General features: G+C 46.7%; 1 protein-coding gene across 2 annotated transcripts in view; it reads left to right on the forward strand.

Annotated features, from left to right (window-relative positions):
• Nucleotides 1-20,062, forward strand: part of ssbp4 (single stranded DNA binding protein 4) — a 119,502-nt gene that overhangs the window by 84,946 nt on the left and 14,494 nt on the right. For both annotated transcript variants that reach the window (XM_014169744.2, XM_014169743.2), the window contains exon 5: nt 12,118-12,207. In XM_014169744.2, the coding sequence (XP_014025219.1) occupies nt 12,118-12,207 (90 nt within the window). The remainder of the gene's footprint in view (nt 1-12,117; nt 12,208-20,062) is intronic.

A 20,062-nucleotide genomic window follows, 5' to 3' on the forward strand; every position in this document is an offset into this window, starting at 1 on the left:
TTCTGAAATGTATGTGCATCGTGGGTGAGCGCAAGAAAATTCCTACCTATGCTTTTTTGTGTTTCTTCAAAAATCACTTTGTTAGAGTAGCCATGGAAGACACTACAGTGCATCCCTAGTATTATGTACTTACCAAAATGTTTCCAGAAGCTGTTGTCACAGCAACACTGACATGAGATGGTCAACAACAGCCAGTGGTTCCCCAAGTAGTCACACAGTCATCACTAGGTATACCATTAGGTGTATGAGCTGAGGGTTAGTCAACAAAGGACTGGTGCCTCTGTTGGGGAGAGTCAGAGGGGAGATGGGGGCAGTGGTGCTCCTGAGTGAAAGGTTGGCAATCGCCCCCTGCGCCCTCTGGATTTGGAGCAGATGCCTGCTCCCCTGAGAATGCCCTTCCTGCCAGCCAGGCCCGTAATACTCCCTATCTGAAATAGGTTGGCTAAACTGGAACTGGATCAGACTGGGCTGACTTGGACCGTTTTAACCTCTCTCGGGGTCCCACCCACGGTTCACACTATTCAACAGCCAGTGAAAAATCAGAGCGCCAAATTCAAAACCACAAAATGTAATAATTCAAAGTTCTCAAACAAAGGACTATTTTACACCATTTTAAAGGTACACATCTCCTTATTAATGTAACCACATTGTCCGATTTCAAAAAGGCTTAATGGCGAAAGCATAAAGTTAGATTATGTTAGGACAGTTCCAACACAAGAAAAAGCACACAGCCATTTTCCTAGCAAGGACAGGCGTCACAAAAACCAGAAAACCAGCTAAAATTATGCACTAACCTTTGACGATCTTCATCAGATGACACTCCTAGGACATCATGTTACACAATACATGCATTTTTTGTTCGATCAAGTTCCTATTTATATCCATAAACCCCATTTTACATTGGCGCGTGACGTTCAGAAAATATTTTGCCTCCAATACTGCCGGTGAATCAGCACAACAATTGACAAAAATACTCACCATAAATGTTGCTAAAATATTAAACTGTTATTCAAAGAATTATAGATGAACATCTCCTTTATGCAAACGCTGTGAGAGATTTCAAAAAAGCTTCACGAGGAAAGCACACGTTTGCAATAATCTGAGTACTGCGCTCAGAAAAATACACTAGGCAATACAGATACCCGCCATTTTGGAGTCATCTAAAATCATAAATAGCATTAGAAATATTCACTTACCTTTGATGATCTTCATCAGAAGGCACTTCCAGGAATCCCAGGTCCAAAATAAATGTTGCTTTGTTCGATAAAGTCCATAATTTATGTCCAAATAGCTCCTTGTTGTTAGCGCTTTCAGTTAGCTACCCCAAGTGTAGGAAGCGTGCGGAAAATGTCACGACGAAAAGTAAAAAAAGTTATATTTACGTTCGTTCAAACATGTCAAACGTTGTATAGCATCAATCTTTAGGGCCTTTATCACTTAGAACTTCAATAATATTCCAACCGAACGATTCCATTGTCTTGAAAAACATTTTGGAACACAGCTACCTCTCACGTGAATGCGCGCCAATGAACTGATGTCCTTCCCTGGGTCACCAACTTCCCCACCTTCTTGTTCACTCTCCGTTCATCATAGAAGCCTCAAACAACTTTCTAAAGACTGTTGACATCTAGTGGAAGGCTTAGGAAGTGCAAAATGAACCCTAAGTCACTGTGTGTTCGATAGGCAATGACTTGAAAGGACTACAAGCAACAGAATTCTCACTTCCTGGTTAGGTTTTTCTCAGGTTTTTGCCTGCCATATGAGTTCTGTTATAATCACAGACATCATTCAAACAGTTTTAGAAACTTCAGAGTGTTTTCTATCCAAATCTACTAATAATATGCATATTCTAGTTCCTGGGCCCAAGTAGTAGGCCGTTTAATTTGGGTACGTTTTTCATCCGGCCGTGAAAATACTGCCCCCTACCCTAGAGAGGTTAAAGGTCTCAGCCTTCCACATGTAGCTCAACCCCCATCTATTGCCCAGCCATTTTGGAGGTGTATGTATATTCAATTGGAGATGTGTTACTTAGTTCTGTATTAGCATTTCTCAAGCCCGAGTTGCTGAAAATGGCCACAACATGTACGCTCATTTCTGACAATACTGACAGCATGCAAGCGATACTGTCACTGCTGTCCCTGAAAGTAGCTCTCAGAAACCACACGGTTGAGAGAACTGCTCTGGCTCTCGCCTCTTCCCTCACCTCTCTCTCCTTCCTCTGTTTGCAAAGCTCATTTGACTATATTACTACATTTGTAGGAGTAATATATGGTAAATATTTCATTGTTGCGATTTATAGACGTCTCGTTTAGGCTTTTAAGGTCCAACCATATTGCCTTTGGCATTCTGGAATGTTTGCACCTCTCTCTAACTTCCCTGCTCTTTCTTTCTCTTAATTTTTTCCCCTCTTTCTCCCTGTCTAAGCTTACCTCACCTCCCTCCATCCTCCACTTTTGCAACTCTGCAAATCCAGTTGTGCAGGGATAGTGAGAGAGGAAAAAGGGAGAGGGTGGATTTTGGTAACCAGACTGCCAGAAACTCTTCATTTTTAATAAGTCCCAAAGGAGGTCTTGCCCATAAAGTATATTATATTATACAAACCTTCTGGCCAAGTTGGGGTACTGGGATCCCGGTTAGGAACTGCGCTGGCCCTTTAAGTGTTGGAGAGAGAGGAAGTCTGTCTGAGGCCTACAAAATGAGCCCTTTGATCAGGCAGCCTGCAGGTAGGAAACGGTGCATCAGAACTGCCGTGATGATTTCTGTAGACATCTCATTGGACATCTCATTGGCAGACAGGGTTTATACAGTTCACTCTGGCTACCCTATCTGAGGTCTGTGTGTGTAGTAGTCAATGCCAAGGTGCTGGACTTGATGGATTTGGTGTTTATATTGTTAGTTTAATTGTTTCTTGGGTTCGAATTGCTTCATGCCTCACTCTCAAAATAACCTTTTAGAAAAAACATACACTTACTATTCCAGCCATATACTACCATTGACTGAAGTTAACTCATGAGTGAAAAAGACAAGGAGTGTTTCTCAATATGCATACTACTGTGCTCCACACTCTCATGCTCCAAGTGCATTCTCAGAGGACGTTCTCTTGAGAATGTTCTTGTGTAAAAAATGCATAAAACATTACTTTAGAGAAACACTCGCACTCCCCCTACGGTATTACCTAATGCTGCATCTCCCCATTCACTGAACCTTCTTCCAGCCAGGACAATTACAACAATAGAGACGAAACAAGATATTCACAAAGAAAACGTTTTCCGACATAATTATCAGCTAGCTATATGTGAATCCTAATAATCTAGCTAGCCAGCTAGTTAAACAGGCTTGCGAAAACAGTGGCTTGCGAAAGTATTCACCCCCTTGACATTTTTCCTATTTTCTGGCCTTACAACCTGGAATTAAAATTGATTTTTGGCCTACCACTTTGAAGATGCCTACCACTTTGAAGATGCAAAATATTTTTATTGTGAAACAAACAAGAAATAACACCCCAAAAAACAACTTGGGTGTGTATAAATATTCCCCCCCCAAAGTCAATACTTTGTAGAGACACCTTTTGCAGCAATTACATCTGCAAGTCTCTTTGGGTATGTCTCTATAAGCTTGGCACATCTGCTCCAGCTCCTTCAAGTTGGATGGGTTCTGCTGGTGTACAGCAATCTTTAAGTCATACCACAGATTCTCAGTTGGATTGAGGTCCAGGCTTTGACTAGGCCATTCAAAGACATTTAAATGTTTCCCCTTAAACCACTTGAGTGTTGCTTTAGCTGTATGCTTAGGGTCATTGTCCTGCTGGAAGGTGAACCTCCATCCCAGTCTCATCTCTGGAAGACTGAAACAACAGGTTTCCCTCAAGAATTTCCCTGTATTTAGCACCATCCATCATTCCTTCAATTCTGACCAGTTTCCCAGTCCCTGCCGATGGAAAAACATCCCCACAGCATGATGCTGTCACCACCATGCTTCACTGTGGGGATGGTGTTCTTGGGGTGATGAGAGGTGTTGGGTTTGTGTCAGACATAGCGTTTTCCTTGATGGCCAAAAAGCTCCATTTTAGTCTCATCTGACCAGAGTACCTTCTTCCATATGTTTGGGGAGTCTCCCAAATGCCTTTTGGCGAACACCAAATGCATTTGCTTATTTTTTTCTTTAATCAATGGCTTTTTTCTGGCCACTCTTCCATAAAGCCCAGCTCTGTGGAGTGTACTGCTTAAGTGGTCCTATGGACAGATACTCCAATCTCCGCTGTGGAGCTTTGCAGCTCCTTCAGGGTTATCTTTGGTCTCTTTGTTGCCTCTCTGATAAATGCCCTCCTTGCCTGGTCTGTGAGTTTTGGTGGGCGGCCCTCTCTTGGCAGGTTTGTTGTGGTACCATATTCTTTCAAAAAAATTTATAATGGATTTAATGGTGCTCCGTGGGATGTTCAAAGTTTCGGATATTTTTTTATAACCCAACCCTAATCTGTACTAATCTGTACACCTCCAATTGACTCAAATGGTGTCAATTAGCCTATCAGAGGCTTCATAAAACCATGAAAGCCATCATTTTCTGGAATTTTCCAAGCTGTTTAAAGGCACAGTCAGTGTATGTAAACATCTGACCCACTAGAATTGTGATACAGTGAATTATAAGTGAAATAATCTGTCTCTAAAGAATTGTTGGAAGAATTGTGTCGTGCACAAAGTAGATGTCAACCGACTTGACAAAACTATAGTTTGTTAACAAGAAATTTGTGGAGTGGTTGAAAAATGAGTTTTAATGACTCCAACCTAAGCGTATGTAAACTTCCGACTTCAACTGTATACTGAGATCATGTGACAGATCATGTGACACTTAGATTGCACACATGTGGATTTATTTAACTAATTATGTGACTTCTGAAGGTAATTGGTTCCACTAGATCTTATTTAGGGGCTTCATAGCAAAGGGGGTGAATACATATGCACCCACCACTTTTCAGTTTTACATCATTTTGTTTTTTTAACAAGTTATTTTTTTCATTTCAATTCATCAACTTGGACTATTTTGTGTATGTCCATTACATGAAATCCAAATAAAAATCCATTTGAATTACAGGTTGTAATGCAACAAAATAGAAAAAATGCTAAGGGTGTGAATACATTTGCAAGGCACTGTAGATAGCCATGAAGAATTATCTGGCTAACGAACAGTAGTAGCTAGCCATTTAGCCCTATTGATGCACACCACAGTGGGTATTGTAGGCAGGTGAACATGCCAAAATTAACATGGCATGTATTTATTAACGTGTCAATTAAAAATATTGTAGTCAGGCAACATATGAGATGTGAATAGGCAACATTCATTCCGAAGTCGGAGTGTATTTTCTCTCGCTTCAGCTCAAATAATGTCCGGCATTGCTTTCAAGAAATGTTGTCATTTTTTACGCGGTTGCGTAACATTTCTTTGCATACTTTCCGTTGAAGCTTGCATCAATGTACATATTTTGAAGCATGCAAACAGAGTACGCATTTGAGAAATGCCCTCCATGCTCCATATCGCATATTTTGATTTGTACTCTCCCGTGCTTGGAGAAATCCCCAGGATCTGTCTGTCTGACTCAGTCAATACAGTATATATGGTCCCCGTCAGAGCAGAGCAGTGGTGACACCTACAGTATGTGAAGCAGTTGTAAAGGATTTGGAGTGGCGGAGATCAACATCACACTCTGTGATCCTGTATATTACACATACAGTGGAGTCCTCTAGCGCCAGCCGCCCTATTCCCTAATTAGCCGTGTGTGTGGCCAGTGGCAGTCAGGAGAGGTGCCTTGTCCTTGTTTAGACTGGAGCTGCATTTTTGGGAAGGGCCCGTAAGTAAGCATTTCACTGGTCTACACCTGTTGTTTACGAAGCATGTGACAAATAAAAATTGATTTCATTTCATTTAAATCGTTTAAGCTCCATCATGGCGCCTTTCTCTAGTGGCTGACACTGACCTAATGAGGGAGGGAAAGGTCACAGGCAGAGGAGGAGGGGTGCTCACCGTTCACACTACGAGGGGTGGGGTGTGTGTGTGTGTGTGTGTGTGTGTGTGTGTGTGTGTGTGTGTGTGTGTGTGTGTGCAGGGCTTTAAAGTGTGAACATTTTGGTTGCATATGGTCCTAAATATTTTGCTAGCTAGCTAGATTGTTAGCTAGCTAGCTATCAACCTGGTAACTTTACTAGTAGGCTATATTGAACATTTGGGGACACAGAAAGGAAGGAAAATGGACAGCTTCTTCAGTAGATCAATGATCATAGCAATAAATGATTCACTGATCTCTTGCATGTCCTCACTCACAATGTTCTTAAAGAGACAGTGTACAATTTTCTATGTAATGTATCTCAATAGGAAAATAGTGCTTTTACACAATGTAGAACCTAATATTCAACAAATGACTTTGTAATTTCAATAACAGGTATTTGTATAATTGAGTTTTTTTTATTATCAACAAATGTATTTACAGTGTGCTTCAGAAGTAGCTAGAATACATAAAGGGCCAATATAGGGTTCGATTTAAAACATTATTTTCTGGTGCTCCTAAATGTGATGTTTTGTAGCTGTGTGTATGTGGGCAGGGTTCAGTGTCCTCTACTCTCAGTAATTAAAGAGCAGGACCAGCAGGGGGGTGGGGGGACCAGTGGAAGGGGGTCAGTGTCCTCTACTCTCAGTAATTAAAGAGCAGGACCAGCAGGGGGTGGGGGGACCAGTGGAAGGGGGTCAGTGTCCTCTCCTCTCAGTAATTAAAGAGCAGGGCCAGCAGGGGGTGGGGGGACCAGTGGAAGGGGGTCAGTGTCCTCTCCTCTCAGTAATTAAAGAGCAGGGCCAGCAGGGGGTGGGGGACCAGTGGAAGGGGGGTCAGTGTCCTCTCCTCTCAGTAATTAAAGAGCAGGACCAGCGGGGGGTGGGGGGACCAGTGGAAGGGGGTCAGTGTCCTCTCCTCTCAGTAATTAAAGAGCAGGGCCAGCAGGGGGGGGGACCAGTGGAAGGGGGTCAGTGTCCTCTCCTCTCAGTAATTAAAGAGCAGGACCAGCAGGGGGTGGGGGACCAGTGGAAGGGGGTCAGTGTCCTCTCCTCTCAGTAATTAAAGAGCAGGACCAGCGGGGGGTGGGGGACCAGTGGAAGGGGGTCAGTGTCCTCTCCTCTCAGTAATTAAAGAGCAGGGACCAGCGGGGGGGGGACCAGTGGAAGGGGGTCAGTGTCCTCTCCTCTCAGTAATTAAAGAGCAGGGCCAGCGGGGGGTGGGGGGACCAGTGGAAGGGGGTCAGTGTCCTCTCCTCTCAGTAATTAAAGAGCAGGACCAGCGGGGGGGTGGGGGACCAGTGGAAGGGGGTCAGTGTCCTCTCTCAGTAATTAAAGAGCAGGGCCAGCAGGGGGTGGGGGGACCAGTGGAAGGGGGGTCAGTGTCCTCTCCTCTCAGTAATTAAAGAGCAGGACCAGCGGGGGGGGGGACCAGTGGAAGGGGGTCAGTGTCCTCTCCTCTCAGTAATTAAAGAGCAGGACCAGCGGGGGGTGGGGGACCAGTGGAAGGGGGTCAGTGTCCTTCTCTCAGTAATTAAAGAGCAGGGCCAGCAGGGGGGTGGGGGGGACCAGTGGAAGGGGGTCAGTGTCCTCTCCTCTCAGTAATTAAAGAGCAGGGCCAGCGGGGGGGGGGGACCAGTGGAAGGGGGTCAGTGTCCTCTCCTCTCAGTAATTAAAGAGCAGGGCCAGCAGGGGGTGGGGGGACCAGTGGAAGGGGGGTCAGTGTCCTCTCCTCTCAGTAATTAAAGAGCAGGACCAGCAGGGGGGGGGGGGACCAGTGGAAGGGGGTCAGTGTCCTCTCCTCTCAGTAATTAAAGAGCAGGACCAGCGGGGGGGGGGACCAGTGGAAGGGGGTCAGTGTCCTCTCCTCTCAGTAATTAAAGAGCAGGGCCAGCGGGGGGGACCAGTGGAAGGGGGTCAGTGTCCTCTCCTCTCAGTAATTAAAGAGCAGGGCCAGCGGGGGGGGCGGTGGAAGGGGGTCCTCACCACTGGTCATTAACATCTGACGTGGCCAATAAAGGCCTCCACAGCCCTGGGCGTCCGGACTGATGTTGCATCCCGCTCACGCGGTTTGGGTCAGTTTCACTTAGTTGTAATTTAACGCAGGCAGGCAGGCAGGCAGGCAGGCAGGCAGGCAGGCAGGCAGGCAGGCAGGCTCAGGTAAGTAGCTGCTCCTTGCTCTCTAAATGCCAACGCATGGAGGTGTGTTTGTTGTTTTTACACCTGTAATGGGGGCACACACACATCTCCAGAAAGTCCGTCACACATGAACCCTATCAAGAACACACACACACACACACTACCACCTCATGTATAACTAACTATCGTGCGTACATTAGCCAGACACTGACAGATGCATGCTGACACACTGATGGTTATTGTATGTGTTGGTCTGCTCTCAGCACAAGTGTCAGCCAGGTATTATATCTGCATCCGTGTGCCTGTGATGGGGAGATTGCTAAGCAGCAGGAGCCAAAGCAGGGGGTCTGGGGCAAGATGGGTGTTGAGTGGAGACAGTCCCCCAGCCAAGAGGCCTCCTCCTGGGCTGACATCTCACAGGGCTGTCAGAGGCTCCAGGGGCCCTGATGTGGGATGCTGCCGAGGCAGAGGTGTGTGTGGTTGGGAGGGGTCTGGGGATTGGCTTGGTCAGGGTGGTAGATCAGGGCGGCAAGGGGGTTCCTTCTTCCCTCCCTGGCAGATTTGTTTACTGATAATTAATTTACCTGATTGACACAACAGCTGCCGGAGCAGTGGGAGGAAAGCAAGCGCTGTGCCGAGCCGGCCTCCTCTCTCCACTTGTCATGGAGGGCTTTCCCATGTAGCCATGTTTGGAGTCAGGCTCCTGCGCCACGCTGCTCTCTCTCCAATTGATTAAAAGGCACATCTGTAAGCCAGCAGCCCTGATTACGCATTCCAGCCTCTCCAGCTAATCTTTATAGAGCTGACTGCAGTGACAGAGTTATTGGAGCAGTTCAAGCTGGGTCTGAGGAGAGGAGGAGAGTGGGAGGAGAGGGAGGAGCGGTGATGACAGGCAGCAGTCACGTGGCCATGAATGCAGTGGTTTGTCATGGAGATCGACTGAGGCTTTCCAGTCCCAGTCCCAGGCAGATGCATGGCCAAGCAGTCTGTCTGCCAGCTCCACTCTGATCTACTGACTACTACAGTCCCGCCACTGGCTGAGTGTATGACTATGTACACACACACACACACACACACACACACACACACACACACACACACACACACACACACGCAGCACCCTCTTTCCAAAATGAATCGATTCCACCCGTCTGGAGCCTCTCCCACCTGCTCATCAGCTCCAGATGTATTTCTTTCTGGATCCTCCCATCCCCCATAAACCTCAGCAACCAGGACTACTTCGTCTTACCATGAATTAACTCCAGTCTGCTGTCCATCTCCAGCTCTGATGTTCATATTCTTCCAGTAGCAGAAATAGAAAAGCCATAGCATTGGTGGATATTGTAGGCTTAGCAGAGTGGCTAAATCCACTCCTGGATATGTGCAGAGCAGTGTGTCTGCAGGAGTCTGGCGGTCTGTGTGTGTTGTGGCCAGCCAGCAGGTGATCAGTGTTGCCCTGCTTGTCTCAGAGCAGATAAGGCTGGTTTCATTACCCCCCTGGAACCGATGTCCAGATCAATGGGGCAGATTGCAGCGCTCACTCACTGTCTCATGTCCAGCTAGGCAGCAAGTGATACTGAGAATTAAAAAAGCAGTAGCTAATTACTTTAGAGTGCTCACAGAACAATCAGTGGGTTTGGGTTGGTTGTGTGTTCCTTAGGAGATATACAGACCCACTGGAAGAAAACATCATAAACTTTATTATTGATGGCTAGGAGGGAGGGATGGGAGCGTAAGCAGGGCACAGTGCTGCTGCTGCATAAATATAGGAGAGAGAAGGAGCAGAGACAATGGTGTGTAAAGGGTTCAATACTGTGGGGATTTTGTGTATCCGTTTTGTGTGTTTGAGAGAGGGAGAGATAGAGGTGGCTAACAGACCAGCTATCAAAAGCCACAGGCTCCTTTAAACTACATCTCGCTCTCTCTCGCTCTCTCTCGCTCTCTCGCTCTCGCTCTCTCTCTCTCGCTCTCTCTCGCTCTCTCTTGCTCCCTGGCCAGGCTGATGATTGACGGCCTGAGGGTTTTAATGGGCACTGGAGAGCGAGAGCTGAGGTTGGTGTTGTCATGGCAACAAGGAGAACGGGCCTTTTGCTGCTTTACCTGGGAGTGCAGTGGAACATCGCTGACTGGCTGGCTGACTGGCTGGCTGACTGGCTGTGTGCTTCACAAACATGTACCCCTCCTCTCCTCCTCACCCCCTCCCCTCTTCCTCTCCTCCTCCCTACCCTGAGCAGTCCATGTCAGCTTCTACTGACCAACTGGCCGCCTGAAGTCAGCACAGCTACCCAGAATGCCTCTGATCACACTGCAGATTATGCAGATGAGCCCGCCTGTAATTCTCTCTGCTCAGACAGACTCACCACTGTCTGCCTCTGTGTGTGTGAATATCCTCTGTCCACAGTATCCTCAACTGACTGGACATACAACTACCAGTAGTTTATTTGGGGTCACCAGTGAAAATTCTTTATTCCAATGTGCCTCCATTATACCTGTTTTTGTTTAGTCCAGTCCGTCTCTCCATTGGTCTTCCACTGGCTCAGCCCTCGCTCAGTCGTACATGTTTAACATGCTGAGGGCTGCTGGGTGTGTTTCTGATGGCTTTCTAGCATTAACATGGTGGTAGTAGTGTGGCCTTGGGTTCCATTTCCAATCAGGCAACACAGCGGCTCCACTGTACTGGACAAACAGCTGCCATTGACTAAATACTGTACATGCTGACAAACCCAGTTAACCATTTCTCATCACTCACTCCCCTCCCCTCTGCCCTCTCTCCATTCATTCTGTTCTCCCCCTCACTCTCCTCTCTCTCCTCTCCCACTCTTCTTTTCTCTCTCCCGCACTCCTATCTTCACATCCCTCCCTTAGTCACACTCTTTCCTCTCCCCCTCTCTCCTCTCTTTTATCCCCTCTCCCCCTCTCCATGACCAAGCATTCACACTGCTGCCTCCCATACATAGTGTGCACTAGAAGTCGTTGAGCGGTAACTAAATGGTCAGCAGTTGGTCCTCGCCCAGATAGGGCAGGTTTGAAGCTATATTTATAGACATTTATAATCCACCACTTATGCAGTCACTATATTTTCTTTGTCTACTGAATACAGCAGTAAGTGCATAGCCTCTGTTCCCTGGCAACTGGTTCAACTATATGTAATGAAAATACCTTCTCACTACCATTATCTTACAATCACATCAAGCTTTTCTTATCCGCTGAGTGAGTGAGTGTGTGTGTTGCACGCACACACGGCCTGCCCTGTGGCCCCAGGGCCCGTTAGTGAGTGTCTGGGCTGAGCGGGTCAGGGATGGAGGGGCTGTTTGCACTGTGATGGCTGGGGGGGTCTGGTTACATGAGGGGAGGGGGGGCTCTGGGCAGCTGTGTAATCCCCTTCACTGGGTGCTGCCTGGTGAATAGACTCAGCCACTGCCTTACATACCTTGGGGGAGGGGGCTCCAACCCCCATTTAACTGCTTAGGAGAGATTTCACCATAGCTAGCCACACACACAGACACACACAGACACACACACACACAACATATTCCATTTATTTGGTATTTCTACTCAGCATAAATGTTTACAAATTCATAAATAGAGACAGATGCTTGTCTTTTTAATATGGTCTGAATGCAGCGAAGAAGAAGCAATCTGAGTCAGACGTTAAGGTAACAGATAATGTTACGCCTTACTCTCCACCGATTTCTTCTGTCTGTCTAAAAACGCCAAAACCACCCAGAACAATCCGTCTTTCGTCATGTTGAATAAAACCCCAAGCAGTGGAGACTAGGCTACATCAGACTCTACTGTGGTGAAGGGCCAGATATATTTAAATGCCTTTGTGTGTAGTATAATGTATAAGATATGTGTTGTTCTGAGTAGTGAGTGTGAATGACTTGTGTGTGCGTGTTTGTTTCAGAGTACTAAGTGTGTGTGTGTTTACTTTGTGTTTTGCAGAGTGCAGCTGCTGCCCCTAGTCCGGTGATGGGTAACATGCCCCCCAACGATGGCATGCCTGGTGGACCCATGCCCCCGGGCTTCTTTCAAGTAAGATCTCTCGCTCGCTTGCAGTAGACTAGGTCTGGCTGGCCAGGGACAGGGAGGTTGGGATGGGAGGGAGGTTGGGATGGGAGGGAGGTTGTTCTCTACTCTGCTAATTCCTCCTGTCATCACTGCTGTCTGATGGCTGTCTGGGAAGCTAGGGAGGTCACCTGATGATGGGGGCGCGCACCCTATCTGACTACACACACGCCGTCATTTAAACATACTGTATCCTGAAAATATACTCTTGTCGATCAAATGTCATGAAGCTACTGCAAATATGGTTTCCAGTTTTTGCCCAGTGTGTGGGTTTTTGCCCAGTGTGTGGGTGTGTGGGTTTTTGCCCAGTGTGTGGGTTTTTGCCCAGTGTGTGGGTGTGTGGGTTTTTGCCCAGTGTGTGGGTTTCTGCCCAGTGTGTGGGTGTGTGGGTTTTTGCCCAGTGTGTGGGTTTTTGCCCAGTGTGTGGGTTTTTGCCCAGTGTGTGGGTTTTTGCCCAGTGTGTGGGTTTTTGCCCAGTGTGTGGGTTTTTGCCCAGTGTGTGGGTTTTTGCTCAGTGTGTGGGTTTTTGCCCAGTGTGTGGGTTTTTGCAGGGCTGGCTGTTGAACGGTCTTCTGTTGGTCCTGTTAGCCATGAGCGTGTGTGACAGAGAGGGGGGAGAGAAGAGGCCGAGAGGGACTGAAAGATGGAGAGAGAGAAGAGGCAGATATGAGGGAATGACTGAGAAAGAGAGATAGGGCAGAGAGGGAGGGAGGGAGTGAGAGAGATGGATAAGTAGAGGGAGGGAGGGAGGGAGAGAGACGGATAAGTAGAGGGAGGGAGGGAGGGAGGCGGATAAGTAGAGGGAGGGAGGGAGGGAGGGAGAGAGACGGATAAGTAGAGGGAGGGAGGGAGGGAGAGAGACGGATAAGTAGAGGGAGAGAGGGAGGGAGGGAAGGGAAGTCTTACTCCACTGTTCTCCACTGCAGCAATTGCCTCCCTGTTCAGCGGTCAGTCAGGCAAAAGAGAGCGGGGGGGTAGGAGTGTGAAACAAAAGCCTACACACACACACACACACACACACACACACACACACACACACACACAGAGCTCTCTGACAGACTGCCCCTCGGAGTCATTTAGTCTGTTGTCTATGCACAGTCAGATCTTACTAATCATGTGTTCTGTTTCCACTACTGTATTTGTTATCCAAGCTCAGCCCTCTGTAGAGGTTTCTCCAGCAGAGCTGTGGTGTGTTCTGAAAGCTCGCGGTGAAAAATGATAAACCCTTCACTGTTATGGACAAGCTCTGTCTTTTCTTTACTAATGACCTTCCTCCTCTCCCCCCTCCTTCATGTGCCTGCTATCTTTCTCTCATTCACTTTTACTCTCTATCTCTCCCTCCCTCTCTGTCTCACTCTCTTAGTATCTCAAGCGCGCGCGTGCGGGCGAACACACACACACACACAAACTCAGTGACTTCTGTCTCTTCCCCGTCTTTCTTCTGCTAATCTCTCCTCCATGCAGGATTCAGCTACCTTCGTCACTTTTTACACCATCACCCATCATTCCTCAATATTCCTGCTTCTTTCTCTCTCTCTCCTCAGCTGACTTGTCTGTTTCTTTCTGTCAGGGAAAAAAGTACAAGAAAAAGTATTAAAAAGTAGTGCATAAATCAAAGAGTTTTTGCATGTGCTTGCAAGGTTGTACAGCACTGCATATGAGTGTGTGTGTGCATGGCTGTGTGTGTGTGTGTGTGCGTGGCTGTGTGTGCGTGCGTGGCTGTGTATCAATGTGTGTGTATGCATGAGTGTGTTTGTGTACGTGGCTGTGTGTGTGTGCGTGTATGTGGCTGTGCGTGTACACGTGTGTGTGTGTGTGTGTGTGTGTGTGTGTGTGTGTGTGTGTGTGTGTGTGTGTGTGTGTGTGTGTGTGTGTGTGTGTGTGTGTACGTGGCTGCGTGTGTGCGTGGCTGTGTGTGTGTGTGTGTGTGTACCTGGCTGTGTGTGTTTGTACAATAGTAACGAGTGGTGTGTGTTCTAGCATCCCTCCCAAATTCAGAGGAGAGGGGTAATTAACATAGGTGACCCCAGCACTGATGGGGTAGCCCCGAGAGACTCCCCTAATCTGTACCTCATAGGCCAGGGCGCACATCAGGCTCCTGCAGTGGAGAGGGAGGAGTGGAGGGAAGAAGGGAAGGAAGGAAGGAGGGAGAGTTTGGGGAAGGAGGACCACAAAGCCTGTGTGTTGGCATCTGGCCCGGATCTGTGATTCTCCCTGATATAGCAGGGGTCGGCCCGCTTAATAATCCTCACGGCAAAACTTCACTGGGAAGGGCAGGCCCAACGCACACTAGGAGAGTGGAGGACTAGGAGGGACTGCTGGCACTCAGTAACAGCAGGCTACCCCAGGGAGGTTAGCAGAAAACATTGTTCAATTATTACATTTTACATTAAAAAAAAATATATATACTTAACATTTATTTAACTAGGCAAGTCAGTTTTATTATTTACAATGACGGCCTACCCCGGCCAAACCCTAACCCAGACGACACTGGGCAAATTGTGCGCCGCCCTATGTGACTCCCAATCACAGCCGGTTGTGATACAGCCTGGAATCGAACCAGGGTCTGTAGTGATGCCTCTAACACTGAGATGCAGTGGCTTAGACCGCTGCGCCACTCGGAAGCCCCAAAATGATTAGTGTTAAGTGCTTCGCTCAAGGCCACAACAGGTTTTTCACGTAGTCGGCTCATGGATTGGAACCATCGACTTTTCGGTTACTGGCCCAACGCTCATAATTGCTAGGCTACCTACTGCAGAACAGAGCTGGTTTCTAATCTACCGTATATGCACTGTTACAGGAATGGCTCTCCATAGTCAAAGAGACAGCTAGCTAAATGTCATCTAAAATGGGATCACCGTTGGTGCGTATCGTAGTTATGTCGCCTGGGGCTGAGTTTGTTGGTCAGGTGAGTCTTAAGAGTCAAGGTACTGATAGGTGATAATGTCTAGCTTGGGTGTAGTAGCTACTTTCTTCTAGAGAATCAGAGAATCATCCACAGATGATGCAACCACTATTGCACTCCACTCTGCCCTTTCCCACCTGGACAAGAGGAACACCAATGTGAGAATGCTGTTCACTGACAACAGCTCAGCTTTCAACACCGTAGTGCCCTCCGGGCTCATCACTAAGCTAAGGACCCTGGGACTAAACACATCCCTCTGCAACTGGATCCTGGACTTCCTGACGGGCCGCCCCCATGTGGTGAGGGTAGGCAACAACACATCTGCCACACTGACCTGATTCAGAGGGGTTGGGGTAAATGCGGAAGACACATTTCGGTTGAATGCATTCAGTTGTACAACTGACTAGGTATCCCCTTTTCATTCAACACGGGGGGCCCCTCAGAGGTGCATGCTTAGTCCCCTCCTGTACTCCCTGTTCACACATGACTAGGAGCTGATCGTGGACTACAGGAAACGGAGGGCCGAGCACGCCGCCATTCACACCAACAGGGCTGTAGTGGAACGGGTCGAGAGCTTCTGTGTCCATATCACTCTGGATCTATTATGGTCCAACACACACACACACACACACACACACACACACACACACACACACACACACACAAGACAGTCATGAAGAGGGCACGACAACGCCTCTTCCCCCTCTGGAGGATGCAAAGATTTGGCATGGGCCCTCCGATCCTCAAAAAGTTCTACAGCTGCACCATTAAGAGCATCTTGACTGGTTGCATCACAGCTTGGTATGGCTACTGTCAGCATCCGACTGCAAGGCGCTACAGAGAGTAGTGCGTACGGCCCGGTACATCACTGGGGTCGAGTTCCCTGACATCCAGTAAGCATTTCACTGTTAGTCTACACCTGTTGTTTACGAAGCATGTGATTTTAATAATATTTGATATGATTTGAACTCTGTTGGGTTGATGGACTACCCATTGTGTTTGAACATGTCTTGGTCTCTATGGTAGAAGGTTCGACTGGATCCTATTGGTTAACGTTTGAGAATGCCTGGTAGAAGTGATATGTGAATAGGACCACTGGAGAAGGAGTATTGGCATTCCTGGGCCAACTCTTTCTCTCTCTCCAGTCCCAGTCTGTTGTTCACGCTGTCAACTGTCTGTCTGTAGCCTAGTCTGGCAGTAGCATATCGTACGAGTGGTTCAACTAAACCTGGTTTGGATTCTAATGACGAAGACTCTCGAGCTGTTGATTCAGGTTTTTAGTTTATGTTCAACCATTGCAGAGCCTATTCCAGGTCTACCACTGAAATGAAGACTGACATTCCTGACCACTGTGGCAGGAATCATAGATACACGGCAGTGACTCACGTCTTCATACCATGGTAACACACTAAATCAGCTCACTATTCTTCAGTCTCCTCGGGGAGCAAACCCTCAGTCTTTCCCCACTAAGCTGACAGGTTGCCAAGCCATACCATGAGCCTGTAGCACTGCTGCTGGAATGTAGAAAGGAATGACAATGAGTGTGTATTTTGCTGTTGTTCATCCAGGCTTTGTTTGTTGTGTTTCAGTTTGCCTTTGTGTTCGGGCCTGTCTATGGTAGATCTGCACTGCCCTCTAGTGGTGATGGATAAGTACTGTATATGCATACTCATGACTGGGTCAGTATTGCCATCCAATCTGTGTTCAGTTACTGCCTCTTCAGGGAAAGCAGCAGAGTTGTTGTGTTGTTTCTAAAGCAGATCTGGGGAGGGTGAGTCTGGGAGTACGTTGGGTGGCTTTTGTTGGTGGTTTTGTGGTACGCTGCCAAGCTGTTATCTCCTTAGCTGTGTAGAAAATGATTTTATTAATTGCTTCATTTAACCCCCACCCCCTTCTTCCCTCGTACAGACGCGCTCGTACAGACACCCACACACAGTCCACCGCTACAGCGCCAGCCCTCCACTTTAAACTGCTGAGAGGCCAGGTAGTGCAGCTGGTGTTAACCACCACCCAAAACGCTGCTAGCTACCTCGGCCCTACGCTCAGTCATTGCCGCAACGCTACCATTTACGTTTGACATTTTAGTCATTTAGCAGACACTCTTATCTAGAGCGACTTAGAGGTGCAGTTAGGGTTAATTGTCTTGTTTAACCTCTCTCGGGTATGTGGGACGAAAACGTCCCACCTAGTCAACAGCCAGTGGAATCGAGTGGCGCGATATTCAAAAACCTTAAAAATGCTATAACTTCAATTTCTCAAACATATGACTATTTTACACCATTTTAAAGACAAGACTCTCGTTAATCTAACCACATTGTCCGATTTCAAAAAGGCTTTACAACGAAAGCAAAACATTAGATTATGTCAGGAGAGTACCCAGCCAGAAATAATCACACACCCATTTTGCAACCTAGCATATAATGTCACAAAAACCAAAACCACAGCTAAATGCAGCACTAACCTTTGATCTTCATCAGATGACACTCCTAGGACATTATGTTATACAATACATGCATGTTTTGTTCAATCAAGTTCATATTTATATCAAAAACCAGCTTTTTACATTAGCATGTGACGTTCAGAACTAGCAAACATACCGAAAACTTCCGGTGAATTTACTAAATTACTCACGATAAACGTTCACAAAAAACATAACAATTATTTTAAGAATTATAGATACAGAACTCCTTTATGCAATCGTGGTGTCAGATTTTAAAATAGCTTTTCGGCAAAAGCACATTTTGCAATATTCTGAGTAGATAGCTCGCCATCACGGGCTAGCTAATTTGACACCCACCAAGTTTGGCGTTCACTAAACTCAGAATTTACTATAAGAAAAATTGGATTACCTTTGCTGTTCTTCGTCAGAATGCACTCCCAGGACTTCTACTTCAACCACAAATGTTGTTTTGGTTCAAAATAATCCATAGTTATGTTCAAATATCCTCTGTTTTGTCCGTGCGTTCAGGTCCCTATCCGAACGGTGACGCGCGGACGCATGTCCTGACAAAAAAATTCAAAATGTTCCATTACCGTACTTCGAAGCATGTCAAACGCTGTTTAAAATCAATTTTTATGCGATTTTTCTCATAAAATAGCGATAATATTCCGACCGGGAGACGTTGTTTTCGTTCGAAGACTGAAAGAAGAAAATGCTGTCTTCACGCGCACCCGTGTCATTGTTCTCAGATCGACCACTTTCCAAATGCGCTACTGTTTTTCAGCCAGGGACTGCAGAGTCATCATTCCCCGTTCTGGCGCCTTCTGAGAGCCTATGGGAGCCTTAGAAAATGTCACGTTACAGCAGAGATCCTCTGTTTTCGATAAAGAGGCTATAGAAGGCCAAGAAATGGTCAGAGAGGGCACTTCCTGTATAGAATCTTCTCAGGTTTTGGCCTGCCATATGAGTTCTGTTATACTCACAAACACCATTCAAACAGTTTTAGAAACTTTAGGGTGTTTTCTATCCAAATCAAACAATTATATGCATATTCTAGTTTCTGGGCAGGAGTAATAACCAGATTAAATCGGGTACGTTTTTTATCCGGACGTGAAAATACTGCCCCCTACCCTAGAGAGGTTAACGGTATATTGACAGATTTTTCACCTTGTGTACTATCATGACATGTAACATCTGTCTTTTTCATGACACTTACTCAGATCCAGAACTCTATAGCTGCAGTCATATGTGTTACTGTTAACAAATGTCATATTTTTCTCTTCTCTAGGTTAGAATTGTAAATGAAAGCATTAGGCTGCTATGGTAAGTGGGTTTTATACACAACACACACTTGTAAAAACCTTATGTTAAACTCTCGCTGTGGAAACACTTAATCACAAGAGCTCCTCATAAGTCTACAGCTATGTGCCTTATCAACACAGCACTCACATGGAGAGGCCTGTACATGAGTTGGCCGATGAGGATGATGGTGACTTAGTGGGTACATATACCTCTAACACTACACCTCTAAGTCAGCATTGGTTGACTTGCTGCTTGCCTCCTAGGGCTGAAGCATTGTTGTATTGTTAAAAAAGTAGTTGACTGCATTAGAGTTGAGGTTTTATTTATTTTCATTCTCCTCAAGCTCAGTTTTTGAACATTTTGTTTCACTGCTCTCCCCTCTGTCAGCGCACCACCATTCTCCCCAGTGCCAGGGCTTCTCAGGGTGGTTGAGCAGGAGGAGGGAGATACTGCTGGTGTCTGCTGCTGCTTGGTCCGTCGGAACTGAAGAGAGTTTGTTTGATTTAGTAGGAATTAGGTTTCATCAGACAGGTTGGATCTTCTAGTAAGATGTGTTAAATAGAAGGATTGTCTCCTGGCCAGGTGCAGACATGTGTAGTGTGTTAGACAGATCAGTGTCTCTCTGCTCCCGTGGGCAGACATTCAGTTGAAAGTGTGTGTGTGTGTGTGTGTGTGTGTGTGTGTGTGTGTGTGTGTGTGTGTGTGTTTAGTTAGTGCTCATACAGGTGTGTGTCTGGTGTTGCAGATTTGAAATGGCAGGATTAGGGGATTACCAGTCTGCTACATTACCTGAAGGCTTCAGCAGTGCAGCAGGGTGTGTATGCATGCGTGACTGGTGTGCACGTGGTGTGTGTGTGTGTGGGGGGGGGGGGGTCTGCTGCTACTGCATGGTTACCTGAGACGCTCAGGCGTCATGGAGGCTCTGAAAGACTGATAAAATAACACATGGCTGTGAACGTGTGTGGTCTCCTCTGTATGACTGGCTTTACATACTGTGTGTTCAAGTGAGAACAGGTCCTGGCTTGGAGGTGGTTTCTTAATGGGTTATCTAGGTAGAAATATTTCTGAGGATAGATGTTTTATGTCATGTATTTACGTACATAGTTACTGTATGTGGTACGATTTCATTTTCTACACTGTCAGTTGGGAATTACTTAAGTATGACTGTGTTGCTA

This window comes from Salmo salar, chromosome ssa23 (genome assembly GCF_905237065.1).
Source record: "Salmo salar chromosome ssa23, Ssal_v3.1, whole genome shotgun sequence".
Classification (NCBI taxonomy): domain Eukaryota; kingdom Metazoa; phylum Chordata; class Actinopteri; order Salmoniformes; family Salmonidae; genus Salmo; species Salmo salar.